Source organism: Lissotriton helveticus, chromosome 5_1 (assembly GCF_964261635.1).
Source record: "Lissotriton helveticus chromosome 5_1, aLisHel1.1, whole genome shotgun sequence".
Lineage (NCBI taxonomy): Eukaryota > Metazoa > Chordata > Amphibia > Caudata > Salamandridae > Lissotriton > Lissotriton helveticus.
This window is the reverse complement of record NC_136065.1, coordinates 340645767-340667963: the sequence shown is the minus strand read 5'-3', so window position 1 is coordinate 340667963 and position 22197 is coordinate 340645767. Positions and strand designations below refer to the sequence as shown.

Sequence of the window (22197 nt, the reverse complement as noted above, 5' to 3'; positions counted from 1 at the left end):
GGCTGATGAGAGGTGTTACCTCGAAACCGGGCCGGTCCTCGGATGCTTGTTTCCGTTCTGGGAAGGACATGGCTTTTGTAGTTCGGACTGGACTGTTCCCATGGGGCACAGGGTCAGCGCTGATTTGCATATCGCCATTGTCTAACCCAGGGTGGTGTGGAGTGGAAAAACGATGGATTTGGGCCCAGATCTTTGGACTGGGGTGAATGTGTGACATTGATCCACATTCTGTCCATCATTGTTGTTTTTGCAGTAACCGCTCTAAGTGTACTGGGGATGCTCAGACGTGAGTCCCAGGCACTCCACACCACTGGAAGCAAGCTAGCCGGGCTGATGAGAGGTGTTACCTCGAAACCGGGCCGGTCCTCGGATGCTTGTTTCCGTTCTGGGAAGGACATGGCTTTTGTAGTTCGGACTGGACTGTTCCCATGGGGCACAGGGTCAGCGCTGATTTGCATATCGCCATTGTCTAACCCAGGGTGGTGTGGAGTGGAAAAACGATGGATTTGGGCCCAGATCTTTTGACTGGGGTGAATGTGTGACATTGATCCACATTCTGTCCATCATTGTTGTTTTTGCAGTAACCGCTCTAAGTGTACTGGGGATGCTCAGACGTGAGTCCCAGGCACTCCACACCACTGGAAGCAAGCTAGCCGGGCTGATGAGAGGTGTTACCTCGAAACCGGGCCGGTCCTCGGATGCTTGTTTCCGTTCTGGGAAGGACATGGCTTTTGTAGTTCGGACTGGACTGTTCCCATGGGGCACAGGGTCAGCGCTGATTTGCATATCGCCATTGTCTAACCCAGGGTGGTGTGGAGTGGAAAAACGATGGATTTGGGCCCAGATCTTTTGACTGGGGTGAATGTGTGACATTGATCCACATTCTGTCCATCATTGTTGTTTTTGCAGTAACCGCTCTAAGTGTACTGGGGATGCTCAGACGTGAGTCCCAGGCACTCCACACCACTGGAAGCAAGCTAGCCGGGCTGATGAGAGGTGTTACCTTGAAACCGGGCCGGTCCTCGGATGCTTGTTTCCGTTCTGGGAAGGACATGGCTTTTGTAGTTCGGACTGGACTGTTCCCATGGGGCACAGGGTCAGCGCTGATTTGCATATCGCCATTGTCTAACCCAGGGTGGTGTGGAGTGGAAAAACGATGGATTTGGGCCCAGATCTTTTGACTGGGGTGAATGTGTGACATTGATCCATATTCTGTCCATCATTGTTGTTTTTGCAGTAACCGCTCTAAGTGTACTGGGGATGCTCAGACGTGAGTCCCAGGCACTCCACACCACTGGAAGCAAGCTAGCCGGGCTGATGAGAGGTGTTACCTCGAAACCGGGCCGGTCCTCGGATGCTTGTTTCCGTTCTGGGAAGGACATGGCTTTTGTAGTTCGGACTGGACTGTTCCCATGGGGCACAGGGTCAGCGCTGATTTGCATATCGCCATTGTCTAACCCAGGGTGGTGTGGAGTGGAAAAACGATGGATTTGGGCCCAGATCTTTTGACTGGGGTGAATGTGTGACATTGATCCACATTCTGTCCATCATTGTTGTTTTTGCAGTAACCGCTCTAAGTGTACTGGGGATGCTCAGACGTGAGTCCCAGGCACTCCACACCACTGGAAGCAAGCTAGCCGGGCTGATGAGAGGTGTTACCTCGAAACCGGGCCGGTCCTCGGATGCTTGTTTCCGTTCTGGGAAGGACATGGCTTTTGTAGTTCGGACTGGACTGTTCCCATGGGGCACAGGGTCAGCGCTGATTTGCATATCGCCATTGTCTAACCCAGGGTGGTGTGGAGTGGAAAAACGATGGATTTGGGCCCAGATCTTTTGACTGGGGTGAATGTGTGACATTGATCCACATTCTGTCCATCATTGTTGTTTTTGCAGTAACCGCTCTAAGTGTACTGGGGATGCTCAGACGTGAGTCCCAGGCACTCCACACCACTGGAAGCAAGCTAGCCGGGCTGATGAGAGGTGTTACCTCGAAACCGGGCCGGTCCTCGGATGCTTGTTTCCGTTCTGGGAAGGACATGGCTTTTGTAGTTCGGACTGGACTGTTCCCATGGGGCACAGGGTCAGCGCTGATTTGCATATCGCCATTGTCTAACCCAGGGTGGTGTGGAGTGGAAAAACGATGGATTTGGGCCCAGATCTTTTGACTGGGGTGAATGTGTGACATTGATCCATATTCTGTCCATCATTGTTGTTTTTGCAGTAACCGCTCTAAGTGTACTGGGGATGCTCAGACGTGAGTCCCAGGCACTCCACACCACTGGAAGCAAGCTAGCCGGGCTGATGAGAGGTGTTACCTCGAAACCGGGCCGGTCCTCGGATGCTTGTTTCCGTTCTGGGAAGGACATGGCTTTTGTAGTTCGGACTGGCCTTTTCCAATGGGGCACAGGGTCAGCGCTGATTTGCATATCGCCATTGTCTAACCCAGGGTGGTGTGGAGTGGAAAAACGATGGATTTGGGCCCAGATCTTTTGACTGGGGTGAATGTGTGACATTGATCCACATTCTGTCCATCATTGTTGTTTTTGCAGTAACCGCTCTAAGTGTACTGGGGATGCTCAGACGTGAGTCCCAGGCACTCCACACCACTGGAAGCAAGCTAGCCGGGCTGATGAGAGGTGTTACCTCGAAACCGGGCCGGTCCTCGGATGCTTGTTTCCGTTCTGGGAAGGACATGGCTTTTGTAGTTCGGACTGGACTGTTCCCATGGGGCACAGGGTCAGCGCTGATTTGCATATCGCCATTGTCTAACCCAGGGTGGTGTGGAGTGGAAAAACGATGGATTTGGGCCCAGATCTTTTGACTGGGGTGAATGTGTGACATTGATCCACATTCTGTCCATCATTGTTGTTTTTGCAGTAATTCCTCAGGATTAGGGCCTGAAATAATTTCTGATATGGAAAATCTTCTAGGAGGAGCCTCTTCAAGGGATGTGACACATGTGACAAGATGAATCTTTTTTGATGACCTACACCAGATATGCATCTACTGAGTGCATTCATATCACAAACCAAAGTATGTAAGTTCTGCATCCTACAAGGATGTAAGTTCTGCATCAGAGGATCTTTGTTGAAGTTATAAACATATAAATTGGTTCCACCCCACACAGGCTCTCGGAACACTTCTGCTACCGCTATCATTCTTTAATAGAGATCACTGCAGCTTAGCAGTAGGCCAGTTTAGCAGACTCCAAATGTTTTTAACTCCATTTTTGTGCTGTCTTCTATACAATAAGGTAACAATCCCAAAAAAGGACTGAAAACCTGTTGACAGCAAAACCTGCTGAACTAACATAGCTGAAAATATGCAGAAATGCACTAAAATGGGCAGCAGATCAGTAGACCTTAAGAATGACGATACTGTCCCTTTAAGAATCCAGCAACATTCACTGTTCCATCATGCCTTGTATTGGAAATTGCGGGAAACCAACAGTTCTTTTAACAGAACTCCTAGGAATATTTATCTTTAGCAAAATAATTGTTCACAGTGATTCTTATTCTAGATGAGGAGGGTTATTTATAACTTCAATGAAGATACCTATTGTGCAGAACTAGGATTGAGTAAGTAACTTTCCATTCTATATATTAGCATCTTCGTTGATATTCATAAACCTTAGAATTGAATAGAATAGCAAGCTAAATCATCATCTTAACATCTTGAATAAATGAGACACTAAACTGCTAGATCAATAAAGATCTAACCAATTGCTAAACAAGCAAAAATGTTTTTTATGTGCAGCTTGACTAAGCCCTATGTCTGCTCTAGTTATCGGTGTCTTATCAATAGTGCTTGGGGAAAATATATACAGACTTCAAAGTTGGAAAAGGGACTTCCTCAGCCAAGCTGCAGTTGCTGTCTTTCCGCTAGTTGATTGAGTTTTTAGTTTTCCTGGAAAGACTCTGTTGCCCAGCTGGTAACATAGACAGATGCAATTAAAGACCCATCTCAATATTGGCTGTTTCAAGGTTGAAGAACCTGCTCATAAAGAGCCGTAATTAAAAAATAGTTTGAAACGTTTTCAATAGAGTTTCAGTTTTTTTATGGATAGAATTTTAAATCTCTGCAGATATCCAAGCAAATCAGAACAAGCTCCTTCCTCTGGAGAGCAAGGATTTTTAAAAGTACTTTTAACAAGAGTGACGTATTTAAAGGAAAATCCGAAACCACCTTCGGAACAAAGGAAGGATTAGTCCTTAAAATGTCATGTTTTGAACTCTAAAAATCAATGAAATTCCCCTGCCATAGTTAATTTGAAGTAACTGTAGCTCGCACCCCCGCCATGCACAGCATTGTTATCAATGATATCATTTCAGATGTCACATTGTTGTATGTCATAGAACATTTCATGAATGATTTAATATGTGAGGTCACAAGCAGTGCATTGCGAGGGCGCAAGTTGTAGTTAATTCAGATAACAATAACTGATGAATTTCCGTGTTTTTTATTGATTGAAACATTACATTTTAACTGACATTTTCACCTAACTATAACTTCACTTCAGTCTTTTCTAATAGAGACTTCTAGCCGCAGATTCCTCACCTTTTGAATATTCCCCAGGTGTCAGACTGGCTCTGACATTTTTTTCATAGCACCTCAGCGTGCTGGAAGGTGGTACCAGCCGCATCTGCACTGATACCGTTCCACTTCAGAAATTACGTAGGCACCACTTTCGCACGCTGACATCAGTTCCTTTCTTTTCGCACCTCTAGAGTTGGATCCAGGGCTTCTCTTGTCTCAAAGACTGCTTTTTTGTCAGCTGTTTTCAAAATGTTCTACAGTCTGCAAAGGATGTCACCCCCGAAGACTACAGGCTTAAACCCCTGTAAGAACTGTTGCAAACAGATGTCTGTGATAGATCCCCACCAGGTCTGCCTGTGGTATCAGGGGTCAGACCACGAATACACGACTTAAGGGGACTGGGCTTCGATAAACCCAACTGCCCTCAAGGAGTGTGAGGCAAAAATGTGCATTGCAAAGAACAAGAAGACACAGCTGTGGGACCACTCCTAGTTGAAAGCTCATTCTGCGTTTCGCTCCAGGAGTCTACAAAGCCGCTCTCAAAGTCACTCTTAGTTGTGCTTCAAATCCCCAGGTAAGCATAAGAAGCATAGAAGTTGAAGCTGAGTACTGCTACTTTGCACCCTTCCCACTCCCCTGACGAAGCGCTAGGGTGGCACCAACATTCCTGCTTTCAAAGTTGGCCGACTTTGGAGCCGATTCTGCAGTTGTTTCAGGTACAAGCCGAGTTTCTGGGGCTTTCAGCCACACTGCTCCAAATCAAAAAAGTTCCCTCAGTCTTGCTCTGGCTCTACGGTTCTGTACCCAGTGCCTCTGGCGCAACTTAGGGCCCCACTCAGCCAAGAAGCCTAGCTCCTGGGTTATCACCAATGGGTTGGCTTTCAGCACAAGCTGGACCCTCCATGCAGATTCTGCTCTCGGCTCTAGTACAGGTGCTGTCCTCGCACTCTTTCCCAGTCCAGGTACGGATACGTCAACGCTGATGCCGACTTTGCCGTTCTAAGAGGTGACTCCGATTGTCCATTCGCATGCAGACTCGTTGCTGGTCTGAATTGAACCAACACCTCATCTGAATCTGACAGTAGGTTCTTGCCTTACCCCCAGGCAGTCAACCCTCCTTACATTCTCTTTTTGAAACAGACTCCTACAACAATACTGATCAGGGTGATGAGTTCGCTCAGCCCTATTCCGATGACAGTAGGAATGCTAGTGGACTAGACAGCTCCCCGGAGTCTGTATTTTTCTCCCTCTTGGTCTAGCCACAAAATAATCTGCTCCCTATCCCATGGTAATGCGTAGGGAGGCCTAAGTCCTGGACTTTCACCTGCTCACTGTGGAGGTCAACATTAATGTCCTGCAGCTTGGCCAGACTGCTTCAGAGCTTTTCTTCCCATTCAATGAGGCCCTGATGGATACTGTTCTTGAAGTCTGGGCTAAAATATATATTGGCCTTCCAGTTAACCAGGTATTTGCCAGGCGCCACCACCCTGCCCCAGGCAGCCCAACTTTTGTCTCTCAGCACTCCTCTCCAAGAATTTTTGTGGTACATGCTTCCACTAACCAAACCAACTCTAATGATTTCCCTAACACGCCTCCTGACAGAGAATCTAAGAGAGTGGAGACTTTTAGAAAATGTTTGTTCTCCTCCACTGGTTTGGCTCGGCGGTCCATCAACGCCTCCTGTTTACTTGCCCGTTATGCTTACGCCCTCTGGGCCTCGGTAGTACAAATCATCCCTGCATTTTCGGAAGACCTTTGCCCTGTTCTCTCAATAGCCATCCAAGATGGTTGGGATGTGGCCAAGTTCACGATTCATTGTGGCTTGGACACTACCGACTCTGGTGGGCGGGACATAGGTCCAATGTCGCCATTTACCGCCATGTGTGGCTACGATCCACTGAGTTCAACGACGTCCTGTCCTCCCTAATGGACTTTCCGTTTGATGGAACTTGCTTGTTCAGGAACAAGGCTGACTCTGCCCTTGAACAATTTTCTGGGCCTATCCACCCAACCTCGCTAGCCACACTTCCAATGTTCCTTTAAAGGAAGAGGCATTCCCTACCTCCATGCTGTCTCACCCCAACAGGAACCTAGTAGTTTTGCAGGCGATGCCATGGTGCCCACCGCAACCAAGGTCAGCATCTCACCCCAGTCCACCACCCCCAAAGCCCCCAGTCCCACCTACAAACCCCTTTAGTGTACCCTTACAGAGCAAAACCCACCCAGTGGGAGGGTGAATCCACAAATTATATCGGGGCTGGCAAGCGGCCAAATTAGACAGCTGGGCCCTCTAAATTGTTCGCAAAAGCTATACTTTACCCTTTATTTCGTTACTGCCATACCTTCCACCGTCTACCTCTAGACTGACAGAGGACCATCTCTGCATTTCGTGGCAGGAGGGGTAACCCTGTTTGCCTATAGGGGTTATCAATAGGGTGCTGGTGTCAGAAGTAGGACACAGCTATTATTCCAGCTATATTCTGGTGCCAAGAAGGACAGAGATCTTCGTCTCATTCTGGATCAGCTTCCTCTTAAATTCTTCCTCTCTAAGGATAAGTTAAAAATGCTCACCCTGGTCCATGCCTTGTCTGCTTTTGACCCTGGAGGCTGGCTGGTGGTGTTGGATCTCCAGGATGCAAATGTACATATTCCCTTCCTGCTGGCTCATCGGTGCTGACTGCAGTTTGTGGTGGAAAAGGAGCATATTCAGTTTGCTGTGCTCCCCTTTGGTCTCACTAGTACCCCTCAGGTGTTTGCGAATGTGATGGCAGCAGCGCACCTTCGGAGGTCAGGGGTTCTCCCCTACCTCGATGAGCAGTTGTTGAAGGCGGGCTCATCCCAGGCAGTCATTCTACCTCCAGATTAATGCAAACCTCTTATCATCTGTGGTATTCACTATCCATGTGCTGACGTCACCCCTGACTCCTTCAAAACACTCCCTTTCATTGGAGCAATTCTGGACAGGGTTCAGTTTCATGCCTTTCCCCCAGGAAAGAGGGTGCAGGGCATTCATTCTATGATTCCGATCTTTCTGCCTTGGTCCTGGATTTCAGTGATGTTGACTCTGAGACGGCTGGGATTGATGGCCTCCTGCATCCTGCTGGTCAAGCATGCCCGGTGCCATATGCAGACTCTGTATTGGAAGCTGTTGTCCCTGTGGGCCCAACATCAGGGATACCTCTCTGACTACATCTAGATCTCAGAGAAGACTGCAAAAGATGTTATGGCTACTGTACCGTGATTTGGTCTACGGCAGACCCCTCTCCCTTCCCACCCAGAACTGACAGTGGAGACCAATGCATCGCTTCTGGTTTGGGGCGGCTACCTGGAAGAGGTGGAGATCGGAGACCTGAGGTCTCCAGCGGAGTCCTGCATCCATTTCAGGCTTCTGGAGTTGAGGTCCATTCATTTGTCTGAAAGCCTTCCTGCCATCCATCAATGGGAGTCTGGTACAGGTGCTCATGGACAATATCACTGTCCTGTGGTACTGCAATAACCAGGGCAGGATGGGGTCAAGAACTCTGTGCCTGGAGGCCTTGCACCTCTGGAAATGGCTGGACCTCCAAGGTGTCTTCTTGGTGTTGAACCACCTGGCTGGCTCACTGAACTCCAGGGTGAACGAACTCAGCCTTCAGTGCCTAGCGGATCATGAGTGGCAGTTACATCCAGAGGTGGTGTAAGAACCTTGCCTTGATCTATTTGCCACCGCCGAGAACATGCAATGTCAGCACTTCTGTACATTGGAGTTTCGTGGGCGTCTCTCTCTGCCTTTTTACAGTTGCCAGATCAGCATTCTTTTATTAAATCACCTTTTGTGATGCGGTTTTCTAAAGGACTGACATCTGTTTACCCCATCATCATTCGCGATGGCCCAATGGAACCTCAATCTTGTTCTTACATATCTAATGTGTACACCATTCTAGTCCCTTCACAGTTGTCCTTTACGGCTTCTCACCATCGAAACTATATTCCTAGTTGCCATCACTTTGGCAGAGTGTATGAGTGACCTTCAAGCCTTGTGTGTTCATCCTTTTCCCCCAAAAAGGTGATTCTTCATACTAGGGACCCTTTTCTGCCAAAAGTTGGGACGCCGAACCAATCCATCACTCTGCTTGCACTATATGCTCCGCCTCACCCCTCTAAGGAGTAGGAGAGGCTCCATAACTTGCATCCTAAGACGGTGCTCAGCTTCTACATCGATTGCACTAAAGACCACTGGGTTGATGATCAGGTCTTTGTGGGGGCCGCCTTAGCAAAAATAGGCAAGACTGTGTGGAGGAGTGCTCCTTCTCACGATGTATTGTGCTCTGCATCAAAATCTGTTACACTGGTGGAGAAGCAGCTGATGGAAGGACTGCATGCCCATTCCACCAGCATGCGGCGTCCAGGTTCTAGACATATGCCAGGTGGCCACATAGGAGTCCCTCTATGTGTTCACCAAGCACTATTGTCTGGGTAGCCAAGTCTGCCAAGAAGGGCACTTTGCCCACTCGGTCCTGCAGAACGATGTGGTTTGAGTTTACCCACAACCCTACTCATAGGTACTGCTTTGGTATATTCAAAAGGTGAGGAATCTGCAGCTAGAAGTCTCTATCAGAAGAACAAGTTACTGTCAAAATGTGACTATTAGTTGAGTGTGGTGAAACCTTACTCAAGCAACAGCCACAATCCCTGTCAGGGTGGACTACAAAAAGTCACCAAATGAACCTGTGCTTAATCCTGTGGTAGATTAGTACATAAGCAGTCGAGCTTAACTTGGAGGCGATGTGTAATGTGCTTATGCAGCACACAGAAACAGTAATAAAGTAAAAACGCAAGATAGGAAAAAACCCACACCAATTTAGAAAAATAGAATTCATTTCAGTAAATTATATGAGACGAAAATGAATAAAATCCAATCAGTTGAACAGGAAATAGGCACTTTCAAAGATTTACATAAAAGAATCGCGAAAGGTGCAAAGTGCCAACTGAGGGTCTCTGGTCGCGCTGGACCAAGACAAAATCACAGCAGTTTGGCCTGCTATGTCACTGGATTCAAGATAGCTTGGCTGATATAGGGTGATGCACCGAAACCAGTCCCAGGAGGCTTGTATCTGAAAGAGACTATTTAGTTATAGATTCTCAGGTGTCAGACTGGATCAGGAGTATTTTTCTTCAGCAATACCCCTGCGCGTAGGTAGGTGGCGTCAGTCAACTCCACGTCCATTGTCGGCATCGTGGTCGCCTGGATGACGTTGCAGTGCTTACTTAGACGCCTCCCTGTACTCTGATGTCAGTTCTTTCTTTTTCCGCACCAGCCTAGCGCAGATCCGGAGAGAGCTTGCCCCTTAGTCATTTTCTGGCAAAACTTTTGTTTACTTTTTTCAACGTCATTTTTTCGACTGGTGCGCGAGGGATGTCCCATCGTCAAACCTGATTCAAGCCTTGTGACTCCTGTCACCAACTGATGCCTTTGACAGATCCGCACCTTGTGTGTCTCTGGTGCTTGAAGCGCGACCACGACCAAAGTCATGCTCCAGCTGTCGGGCAATGAATCTTTGCGTGAGCAGTCCCAAAGGTTTTTGGAGTCCCGGCAGTTGTCTCTGCGTCACTCCCGGTCTTGCTTGATGGGGAAGGTCTCGAGACCGGTCGCGGAGCCATCAAACCTCGTCCAAGTCTTTGCACTCCTCGGGTAAGTCGAAGCACAAGAAGAAGACAAAGAAGCACCGTCGCTCCTCGGCTTCTACCCTTCGGTCAGCTGACGCGACGCGGGAACCAAGAGTCGTCGATCTAAGGCTCCATCTCCGGTGCCTGATTCAGGGACGAATACTTGCCTCACTCCGTTTCCGGGAGCCGGGGTGTCCCCTGCCCAGCTTCGTGCATTTTACAAAGCCCTCCATTCCATCTTTGGGCAGCCCTACTCCACTGGCATGTCTTCGGGACCCCGGGAGCCGGTTGGGGTCCCTGAGCCTCCGAAGCCGGCGGCTCCGGCCCAGCACCGCAGGGTCCGCATCGATCCAGGCCTAGAACGAGATCGACGCAGGCCAGCCTTACTCAACCTTCCCCGGCGCTGACGCCCCCAGCACCGGCCGTGCCCCTACCAACGCCGTCCCCGTTCTCATCCCCAAGATAGACCCGGAGCCAGTTCAATGTCAGCCAGCGTTGAATACGACGCCGTAGAGTAGTTTTGTGATCTTGTTTTTCCCAGGTGTTCCCTATCGCCATGAGGGTGGTGATAAGGCCTGGGAGGGGTCCCTGGACCCTTTAACAGACCAGCTGTTAGAGCCGGACTAGAGAGAGGAATTGGGTGACGCCAGTAGTCTGGATACCTTCACAGACCTTGGCATGCTTTCTCACTCTACCATGGCTACGGAGGAGGGATCGTCCTATGCAGTGGTGTTGCATAGGGCAGCTGAAGCTTTGGGCCTGGGGCTCCTTACAGTGGCAGTCAGGACTAGCCTCCTGACAGAGGAGCTCCAACCAGCGGCAACTTCCTCTGAACTCCTCTTACCCTTCAATGAAGCCCTCACGGACGTCCTTCTGGGCACTTGGTCCAAACACAACACAGGGGCTCCTGTGGAGCGGATGATTGCCCGCCGCCACCCCTGGGCTTCGGGCGATCCCATTTTCCTCCCCCAACAACCTTCCCATGAGAGATTGGTGGTGCAAGCCTGTTCTTCCATGGGCACATCCCCTTCTGCACCCCCGGATAGGGAATGTAAGAAGCTGGATCATCCTGGGAAGCATATGTTCTCTTCCTCCAGCTTGGCGCTATGGTCTTGAATACTCTATGCCTCTTTGGCCGCTATACCCATACAGTCTGGGATAAGGTTGCGCTGGTGCTGCCTTAGTGCCCAGAGGAGGCCTGGGCCATTCTCTCCTGGGCAGTGGCGGATGGGAGAGATGCAGCCAAATTCACAATCCGTTGTCGACTGGATACCGCTGACTCTCTGGGCAGAACGATTGCCACATCGATAGCCTTTTGGCGCTACGTCTGGTTGAGGACGTCTGGTTTTTCGGGGTATGTTTCAGCAACCTTGCTGGACATGCCCTTCGATGGCTGTCACCTTTTTGGTGACAAGGCGGACTGGGTGCTCAAGCGTTTTAAGGCTTCTTAGGCTACTGCCAGATCCTCGCTGCATCCCCCTGTCCCCCACACTCTGCCGTTCGTCCCTTTCGTGGCTACATAAGTGGCACCCCACCACGTCCGACCCAGTCCAGCCACCGGCCCACGCAAGCTGCCCAGCCTCTGCGTGGCCGCGGGCGTGGGACCCAGCAATGCGGGTCTGGGAACCAGCACGCGGGCCAGTCTACCCTTTTCTCCCCGGCAGCAGCCTCCAAACCCTCCTAGTCCGACCTTTCAGGGCCATCAGTGGCCAGTGGGTGGCAGAATTTGCCATCACCTCCCCCACTGGCAATCCATCACGTCAGACAGGTGGTTTTTGCAGATAGTCCATAGGTGCTACTCCCTCCCCTTCGAGACTACCCCTCCCTGCATGCCACCATCTCTCGATCGCATGTTGTTAGATCATTTGGCGTTTCTCCGCCAGTAAGTCTCAGCTCTCTTGGCCAAGGGAGCTATCAAAAGGGTACCTGCTCCTCTGTAGACTTTACTTCCCCAATCTTATATTTTATTTAATCTTTAACCTATGATTATTACCTTTCTCTTTAATCTGTACAGCGCTCTGATACCGCAGTATCCAGCCTACCCAGCGCCTTATGGTCCCTAAATTGTTAATTGTTTGGACCTCTTTTCAGTAATTCCACCCTTCATGTTCCTGCAAGTGTTTCTTTGTATATATTATTGTGTGTTCCTCTCTAGACTTTCACTTCCCTTATTTTTTATTATATGTTACCTTGATCCAATGATTATTGCCTTGCTTTTGATTCTGTAAAGCGCTCTGATACCTCTGGGTCTAGCTAGCGCTATATAAAACCTTTAAAATAAACCTGCGCCAGAAGTAGGACAAAGGCCTACGTCCTGTCTTAGACCTTAGGGCCCTGAACCGCTTTCTCCGGAAGGAGAAGTTCAAAATGCTAACCTTGGCTCAAGTCCTGTCTGCCCTCAACCCTGGAGACTGGTAGGTAGCGTTGGATTTGCAGGACGCTTATTTTCACATTACCGTCCTGCCAGTCCACATACGTTACTTCATGGTAGACCATAAGCATTTTCAGTTCACCATGCTCCCCCTCAACCTTACCAGTGCCCCTCAGGTGTTCACGAAAGTGATGGCGGTGGTCGCAGCTTAACTGTGTAGGACAGGGGTTCCAGTCTTCCCCTATCTCGACGACTGGCTGTTGAAGGTGGGCTCTCCTCAGGCAGTCATCTCCCACCTCCAGACTACGGCGGACCTCCTGCATTCGCTGGGGTTCACTATCCACGTGCAGAAGTCACACCTAACTCCTTTTCAGTCGCTCCCTTTCATCGGAGCTGTTCTAGACACAGTGCAGCTTCGGGGCTATCCTTCCAAGCAGCGAGTCCAGGATATTCGGGCTATGATACCGATGTTTCAGCCTCAATCCCGGATTTCGGTGAGAATGACCCTGAGGCTGCTGAGCTTTATGGCCTCCTTCATCCTGCTGGTAGATCAAGCCAGATGCCATATGTGGGCTCCTGCAGTGGAACCTGAAGTTCTAGTGGGAGCAGTATCAGGGGAATCTTTCTGACTACCTCCAGATCTCAGAGGGGACTGCACAGCAACTGCTGTGGTAGACAACGAACCAGGATTGGGTCAGAGGTAGATCCCTTTCCCTTCCTAACCAGACCTCACGGTGTTGAGCGATGCGTCACTTCTGGGATGGGGCGGCCACCTGGGAGGGGCGGAGATCAAGTGGAGTCTGGTCTCTGGCAGAGTCCGGTCTTCATTTCAACCTGTTGGAGCTCCGGGCGATTCGCTCGGCATTGAAGGCAGTCCTTCCCTCCCTCAAGGGGAAGGCAGCGCAGGTGTTCACGGACAACACCAATGCCATGTGGTACTGCAAAAAACAAGGTGGGGTTGTGTTGTGGACCCTTCGTCAAGAAGCTTTTTTGCCTTTGGACATGGCTAGTACATCAGGGCATTACCCTGGTGGTTCAACACCTGGCATGTTGTCTGAACGCCCGGGCAGACGAACTCAGCTGCAGGTACCTGGTGAATCACGAATGGCGTCTTCACTCAGAGGTGGTGCAAGGTCTCTTTCAGCAGTGGGGAGAGCCTTGGTTAGATCTGTTCACCACCAAAGAGAACAAGCAATGTCGGCACTTCCACAAGTTGTAGTTTCCAAGGAGGCACTTGGTGGCACTTTTCGTAGTGAGTGGAGCTGTGGTCTCCTGTACGTCTTCCCGCCTGTACCACTTCTGCCCCGAGTGCTGAAGAAAATGAAGCATGACCGGGCCCAGGTCATTCTTGTGGCACAGGACTAAGCACGAAGAGTCTGGTACCCTGAGCTCCTGAGCATGGCCATCGATCCTCCGATCAACCTGTCCCTTTGGTAGGATCTTCTGTTGCAGCAGCAGGGGACGGTCCTCCACCCGAACCTGTCCAGCCTCCACCTCCTTGTGTGGAGATTGAGCAGCGACAGTTGACAGCGTTTGACCTTCCACCTGAAGTCTGCAATGTCATCTTGGCAGCCAGGTGTCCCTCCACTAAGAGCGTATACGCCTGTCGATGGAATACGTTTGTGGCATGGTGCACAGCACAGGCTGTGGATCCCCTCTCTGCCCCTCTATCTGAGGTTGTTTTGTTCCTTCTTTCTTTGGCTCAGCAGGGATCTGTTCTGGGTACTCTGAAAGGCTACCAGGCAGCTATTTATGTCCGTTCTTGAGCTGCCAGATCTGCCGTCTTTGTTCAAGTCCCCTATTGTAAGACTGCCTTTCTTATTTCCATCACCTCTTCTCGTAGAGTGAGTAAGCTTCAGGTTCTTTCTTCTAAGCCTCCTTTCTTTTTAGTCTATCCGGACAAAGTGGTGCTTCGAACTAGATCCTTTCTTCGGCCTAAAGTCGTCACTCCCTTTCACATTAGGCAGACTATTACTCTGCCCACCTTTTTCCTGCCTCCACCCCTTCCCAGTAGGAGGGCCCTAGTGTGGCACACCAGTGGTCAGTGTCTTTCATGGCTCTGCGCTTCTGGCGTGGAAAGTTGTGTCAGAATTGACATCAGCGTGCAGGGGCATCGTCTAAGCAGGCAGTTTGACATCATCCCGGCAACCACGACTCCGACGACCGACCGAGAGACTTAATTCTCTGTGGACTATTCTGTCCCCAAACATTAGATTGAATCAGGAGTACAGGATAATACTTTACATACACATAAATGACATAATTCATGAATATTAAAGACTTTGATTCTCAAATAAATGTCAGTTACTAAATATTTACAGGTTACTCAAAACCAACAAGAACATAAATAAGTGAATCTATATAATCTATATATGTTGGACACTTATTTATGTTGTTGTTGTTGAATAACCTGTAAATATTTATTAATTGTCATTTATTTGAGAATCAAAGTCTTTAATTTTTTGTCATTTATTTGAGACAAAGTCTTTCTTGTGGTCCAGAATGTAAAGTTTTTTGTTTCATTTGTATGTTTCAACGTACACATCCAATGTGGTTTTGAATGCAGGAAAGCGTGGTACAATAATGAGAGGCTTTCCATACAAACAAAACATAGAGTAAATATCCCCAATATATGTTGGAATAGAGAGGTGCGGAAATATTATGTAGCCTAGACAGTATAATGGATGTATCTATGGTGTGAGGGGTTCTCCTTGCTTGTTTTACTATCTAAAAGTGGCAGTTTCACAACTGCAACTTAAAACCAGATTTTACCATGAAAGAGGGTTTAAATTACAATTTCCCAGACACCAAACGTGACTTCCCTACCTGCTCCCAATCACTTATTAAAGTAATAAAGTAACCCAATGTTATCCTAAGAGAGAGGTAAATACTGAAAAGGGAATTAAAGAGTTTTTCACAACCCAGACATGTAAAACCTAAAAGTACATGTCCAACTTTTTAAATACAGTGCACCCTACCTTATTGGCTGTTTAGGGCCTATCCTAGGGGTGACTTAAATGTATTAAAAAGGAAGGTTTACACCTGACCTACGGTTTACTTTGCCAGGAAGAAATGGCAATTTAAAATTGTACACCCAGGCTGCAAAACATTCAATGGCAAAATCAGTGCTGCAGGCCCACTAGTAGCGATTCTTAACAGTCCCCGGGGTACATGTAGTGCCACATTACCTGGGACTTACAAGTAAAATAAATGAGCCAATTGGGTGTAAGCCAATTTTACCAATATTTAAATGTTAGAGCACAAGCACTTTAGCATTGGTTAGCAGTTATAAAGTGTGCAGAGTCCTAAAAGCCTACATAAATGGGTTCAGAAAACAGGAGGGGTGAAGGCACAACAATTGGTGGTGACACTACAGAGAGGGCCAAGTCCAGCACTTAACTTTGTTTCCTGTTTCTGGTAGAAACTCTATCTAGCCGCAGATTCCTCACTGACCATCTCATCCTTCCCTTTATTCGGTTTGACTCTATCCATTAATATGATTCCAAGTTCAGGAATCTGCACACTGCTATTCTGATTTGCTTTTGGGGCTCCACGTCTAGAGGTACAGACAGTCTGAAAGCAACTGACGTCAGTGTGCTGGATTTGCTCCTTTATAGGCTTGCACGTCATTTCTGGAGCAGAACTGCATAAGTGCGGAGCCACAAGGCACCACCTTCCAGTGCACTGAGATACTACAAAAAGATTTCTGGATCTAGTCTGATGCCTGGGGAATGTTCAAAAGGTGGGGAATCTGCTGCCAGATAGAGTCTCTACCAGAAATAGCATTACAGAAGGTAAGTAACGTGTTCTTCTATGAATTTCTGAGGTTTCTTTTATGTAAAGTACGTTATTGTTAACAGACTTAACTATAAAGTCACTTTAACCTTTGTGCTTGTCAGTGAATTTCGGAGGTTTGTTTTAACATTAAATAACAATATAAACAAATGTCAGTATAACTTAGGCAGACCTACTGGCTTTGTGAAAGAGTCAAAATATAAATAGTTAGTCTGTTGGATTTAGCAAGTGGTCAGTACATCAATCTATATAAGCAAACCTATTAGATTTGTCAAAAAGTCATCACAGTAATTTATCATTAACCAAATTCTAAAGTAAGCCTTATAAATACATACATAGCAATGCAAAATAATTATTTTAACAAATATATTTTAAATAAAGCATTTTTATTCCAAACAATTATGAATGTATGTTTGAACCCTCTTTTACCACTCTTAAAGGCCACAAAATGCAACCGTAGAATCAGCCACAAGGGGTCCTCGCACTCCAGCTGAAGAGCATACATATCCAGCTCATAGTGCTTAAAAAACATGGAATGCTCTCCTGGGTTCATGCATTCAGTATCTCCAGAGATTTACTGTATTTTCTTTAACTGTAGACACCACAACCACACTTTTTAGGAAAAAAAGCTCATACAGTGCATTATGGGTCACTCCCGGGAGGAACAGTGAGTATATATTAGTGGCCTCACCGCTTCATATGGTAAAACAGCAAGGCTGCTTTACTTTTTTTATATATACTCTTTTCTTCAACTTCAGACCCAGGTCTCGGGGGATAGGGAATTCCTACCCAGCCCCTATATGTTTTTGAATTTTTTTTCTGGATACTTGGACTGAATCCCCAAATCCTAAAGTGTCTGCCAAACATCAATGTTGGGGGGCCAGAAAAGAAAAGAACGGCCCCCATACCTGGCATATGAATGCGCTGGGGACATAGTAGCAGTTGCTCTCTAGACCTAAAGATTGCGGGTTGGGATGTAGGGCTGCAGCTTCTTTTGCCGGTAGCATGGGAAACGTCCATGTAAAGACTTATGGACCGGACATAGAAAGAGGGTATTTTCTCCTATGGGAAGCCAGTGTAAGGCTCTTAGCGTAGGTTCAGAAGGAGAGCGAGATGGTAGGTTACAAACCAAGCAGGCAGCTGTGCTCTGTATAGCCTGAAGCTTAGTAAAAAGGCCCTCATTCATTGCAACCTTTAGGGTGTTTCCATAATTCAGGCAACTCACAATTAGCGTCTGGGTTAGTCATTTCCTGGTCTGCAAAGGTAGCCATTCTAAGGATTTCCTAAGCATATGCATCAAGCCAAAGCATGATCCAGAGATTGAGTTCACATGTTCTTTCATGGACAAGTTCTCATCGATTAGGACGCCAAGGTTTTTGACTAGTTTTTTGGAATAGGAGTAGGCCCCAGTTCCATGGGCCACCAATCATTTAACCAAAAAGAGTGAGCTTTCCTAAAAAGCAGAATGTCCATCTTATCAGAGTTCAGTTGCAGGTAGTTAGCTGACACTCAAGAGACAATATTACCGAAGGTGCCTTAAGTTGTTTCTTGGCAAGATGAAAGACTTCAGAAAATTGTATTATTTACTGGTTGCATTCTCAAATCTACCCAAAGGCTACCTGCTATCGAACAAGAAATTTCTAGATGGGTAGCAGTGGCGACCACCTACTTCCACACAGAAGTGTGGCAACCACTTTCATGGATAGTTACGGCACATTATACAAGTAGTATGGTGTCTTTATCAGTGCTCTATGCAGGAGTGTCTGATAGATATTTGCCAAACACCCACTTGCAGGAACTGTCACACTGTTACAGAGTCATACTACTTGGTTCCATAGAGGACAGAGATATAGCCGTGGGACAAGCAGTTCCTCGCTATATTTTTGTATGGGAAAAGGTTTGCTATTTTATACCACCTTACGCAATGTCAATGACTTCTTTGTCACACTGGTTGCTATTCTGATTCAACCATGAGAAGCTATGAAAGATCCAATGCTAGTGAAGAAAATACATACTTACCTGTAACTTCTTCTCATTGGCATTGCTTTATCTATCTTTCAAATTCTTCAGTAGGGAGAGCTGGACCAGGCTATCTACGTTTTGTGGGTAATGTATTACGTGACAGTGAAATTGGTGTTCAAGGTGAATTTGTGTCACTTGACATTGGTTGAAAGTTCAACTGGTTACAACCCATACAGGTTCATGCCATTGGGCCAGGTTTGGACATGTTGTTTTCTGAGGGAGTAACAGGAATTCTGGTTTGGTGGGGTTAAGTTTCATGTTGGTGCTGGACATCCAGGTCTTGAGAAGGTGCAAGCAGTATTTGAGGCGCTGGATGTCTGGGGCAAAGGGAACATTCAGACATAATTACATGTTGTTGGCACACTTATACATTTTGATGTGGTCATCAGTGAGTAGAGCCAAAAGAGGTTGCTGGTAAAGGTTGAAGATGGCAAGATGGAACTCGAGGGAACTGGAGGTGGCCTTATGAAGAAATTATTGGATAGTTATGAGGGGATGCATTAAAAGACATTTCCTGTGAATACGATTCAAGAAGACATTAAATATCTTTTACGGACTCGCTCACTAGACATCAAGCAATCAATCTCCTTTAAACTATCAATCTAGAACTGGCTTTGGAATCCAGGTTTGGGTTGAGCCTGACCTCTTATATTTGATGCTAGCTTGACTTAATGCAAGAGATGTATGCATACGCTCCTAAATGAGGAAAACAGTGGCCTAACCTAACTGCAGCTGAACGTTTTCAGAAATCAATATGGGGCTGACTTGGGCAGATTTGATCCTGTGAAGCCCACCTTTTCAATTGTAATCGCAGTGCAAAAAAAATGACTTCCTGGAACTGTGTATTATGGTCTGTCTCTGCTGATTTACTAATGTTGTCTAAAGAGAGTTCCCTAAACAGAAATCAGTAACTGTTTCAAGTTATGAAAACACAACACTATTTATTAATTCACATTGAACCTGATGATAAGCAAAACATAATCGGGCACATGCATCAATGGAAATTGCATTTGCAAATGGTGCGAATCGCAAAATTCGGCCGTTTGCGAATGCAATTCCAATTTTTAGGATGCATTAACATTTTTGTAATTTTTCGCAATTTAAGAAATCGCAAAATTGTGATTTCTTAAATTGCGATTGCATTTAAGGAATCTCAAATTGAGATTCCTTAAATGCAATGCATCAAACTTTAAAAATGTGCGAATTCGCAAATAAGGGGAGCAAATTACCATGAAGTTGACCTTCATGGTAATTTACGAAAACTTTGAAAAATGCACTAAAGTGCATTTTTCAAAGTTCCATTTTACACACACACATGCCCTTGGGGCATGTGTGTGTGCAAAATGTACTTCTAGGCAGATTTCAGGGGTGCAACAGGATGTCCTTTGGACACCCCTGCACCCTTGAAATTGCATTCTTAATTTGCGAATTTCTAATGGTGAATTGCAAATTAAGAATGTCTTCCCATTCATTCCTATGGGCCTCTAGGCCCATAGGAATGGATGGGGAGGTATTCCTTAATTGTGATTCTCAATTAGAGAATCGCAATTAAGGAATTTTAAGAAATCGCTATTTTTTTTGCGATTTCTTGATGCATTGCAGTTTGCAATTCCTTAATTGCGATTCCTTATTTTTTGCAATTAAGGAATCGCAAAATGCAATATTGATGCATGTGCCCCCAATGCTTTTTAGATTGCAAATGGTGGTGTTGAATCTGCATTAGGCATACGTAGATATGCATAAAACCAAACGGCTATGTGGGATCTTTGGAATGTTGATTTTTATGTATCTAGAAAAACCTATCTGTCCAATGAACTGATGAGGGGTCTTTGAACTATTGCATGGACATTACTAGATAATTTGCAGACTAGATTTGTATGCCAGATGCATGAGAAGAATCTACACCTTTGGCTTCTCAGAAGTTATTTCTTGAAACCTGTAGAAAATAAACTATGATTCATTTTAATGAAGCAAGATGACCTGACCACACCACTCACCAATGTTCCCTTTTGTTTGTAGGAAGTAGTCCACATGATCCGTCTGAAAGGTGCTGCCAGAAACCACATCATGTTCCTGGAGGGAGGAGATCCTATTGACGTGTCAGTGGAGTCCCTCGCTATCTTACCTACCAATGAAGGAGGTACCTACCATCTATTCTGTATGGAGTAGTATTAGTATCAGGGTCTTACTCCTGTTTGATTCAGAGTTCCATTGCGGAGAACATACCGCAGTAAAAGCAAATAAATAAGCAATTTACATGTTGCATTTATGTGAGATCATCAAGGTGCTCTTGGCATTCGGCCCCTTTTGTCCAATGTACAACATGGCAAGAGTATACCTTTTAGGAACAGTACTAAAATGCTTTCACCATGATTAAATTAATGCTGTAGCCTTCTTCCTTTTTAGAACCTGAATTGACTGTGCACCCTGTAGTCTTGAGCCTGCATTGTATCCAGACAGAAACAGAGCGCAGAGCAGCAGTGAGGGAACTGCACGTCGGCTGCATAAGGACATCACAACAGAGCGGAAAGAAGGTAGATGCTAAGCATTGTAGGCATTTATTTAACAGATTCAGTCCTATTGTCCTTATAAGGATTGGAAAACTCCAGCATTTTTGTGATCTGAAATTGCACTGCCTATTGGTTTCTAGGACAATGAGCAGCTAGTAAAATAGCTCATGAGGTTAAAGCAGTGAGAATAGACATTGTTGAGACCTGCAAGATATAGGTTTGAATACTGCCACCTCGAAATCTTACCCATTCAGCGTCTATAAAATCAGTGTTTTTGAGTTAAGAAACCGTAATACTTGTTCTCCTTTGGGGAATCTCCATTGAAATCTTTATCACTGCGCTGCCACGCCTATATGTGTGATCCCTATACACATCTACTCTCTGGAACTCTCTAGAAAAGCCAGTTAAGAATGAGACCCAACATTCTCTCTTTTAGAAAAAGACTTAAGACCGTCTCAATCACACGACAACTGACTTGAAGATACACTAGACTTTCCTATCCCTCCTCCACATGCCCCCCTGCATGATTCTGACTGATACGGAACAATTTCCCCTTAGCCAAAAGCTCTACTGTAGCAGACTCACCTCTCATAGATTTGATTTTCTATATCTATCAGATATTTCCCTCTACCCATGTACTACTCATCTTGTCTTTCCTCACTCTTCAACTTCTATTCCTCACCCTTCAACCCTTTGGTTCTCTTCAGATTGTGTTATTTGATGTTCCTGCAGAAGTTAACTCTTATAAGGCAAGTCAATTAATTGAGATTTTATATATATATTTTTTTGTATTTATTTATTGCCATTTTCTCAACATATCACAAGACCTCTTGGTCCTTATATAGAAAGCAGCAACAATGTGATGAGATACATGTGTCCATTCACATTAAAACAAAACCTTCCCGTCCCCCCTTCCCCCTGCCCCAACTCCCCAACCTCCCCTCCCCACAAATTCACTTGAAATTGAGCAGATGTGAAATGCATGAGTCCAAGCAATGTGATCTAGGATACGTCCAGTACGCCCCTGCCGTAGGCTAAGCCTAACAATTAGATTTCGCCCTCCAATTAAGATGGTAAAGGTCTCCAGGCAGCTCAAAGAAACCCCCTCTCCCATTCCTGCCACTCCCCGGTGGGTCCTACTTCCCCTCAATTCACACAGCATTCCCACGTCTCAGGCAACCACCGCTTAAGTTGCTGTTACATTATCATCGTCCTCCGCCTGCTGTCCCAGAAGATAAACTATCAAGGGGGCCAAAATATCTTTCGGACGGGATCTAATCCGTAATTGCTCTGCATATGCCTGTAAGTATTCCTGCC

General features: G+C 46.5%; 1 protein-coding gene across 1 annotated transcript in view; it reads left to right on the top strand.

Moving 5' to 3' along the window:
• The window catches only part of CFAP74 (cilia and flagella associated protein 74), a 1328338-nt gene that overhangs the window by 1207714 nt on the left and 98427 nt on the right, over positions 1-22197 (top strand). The window contains exons 37-38 of the mRNA XM_078642456.1: positions 20390-20510; positions 20777-20904. Of these exons, the coding sequence (XP_078498582.1) occupies positions 20390-20510; positions 20777-20904 (249 nt within the window). The remainder of the gene's footprint in view (positions 1-20389; positions 20511-20776; positions 20905-22197) is intronic.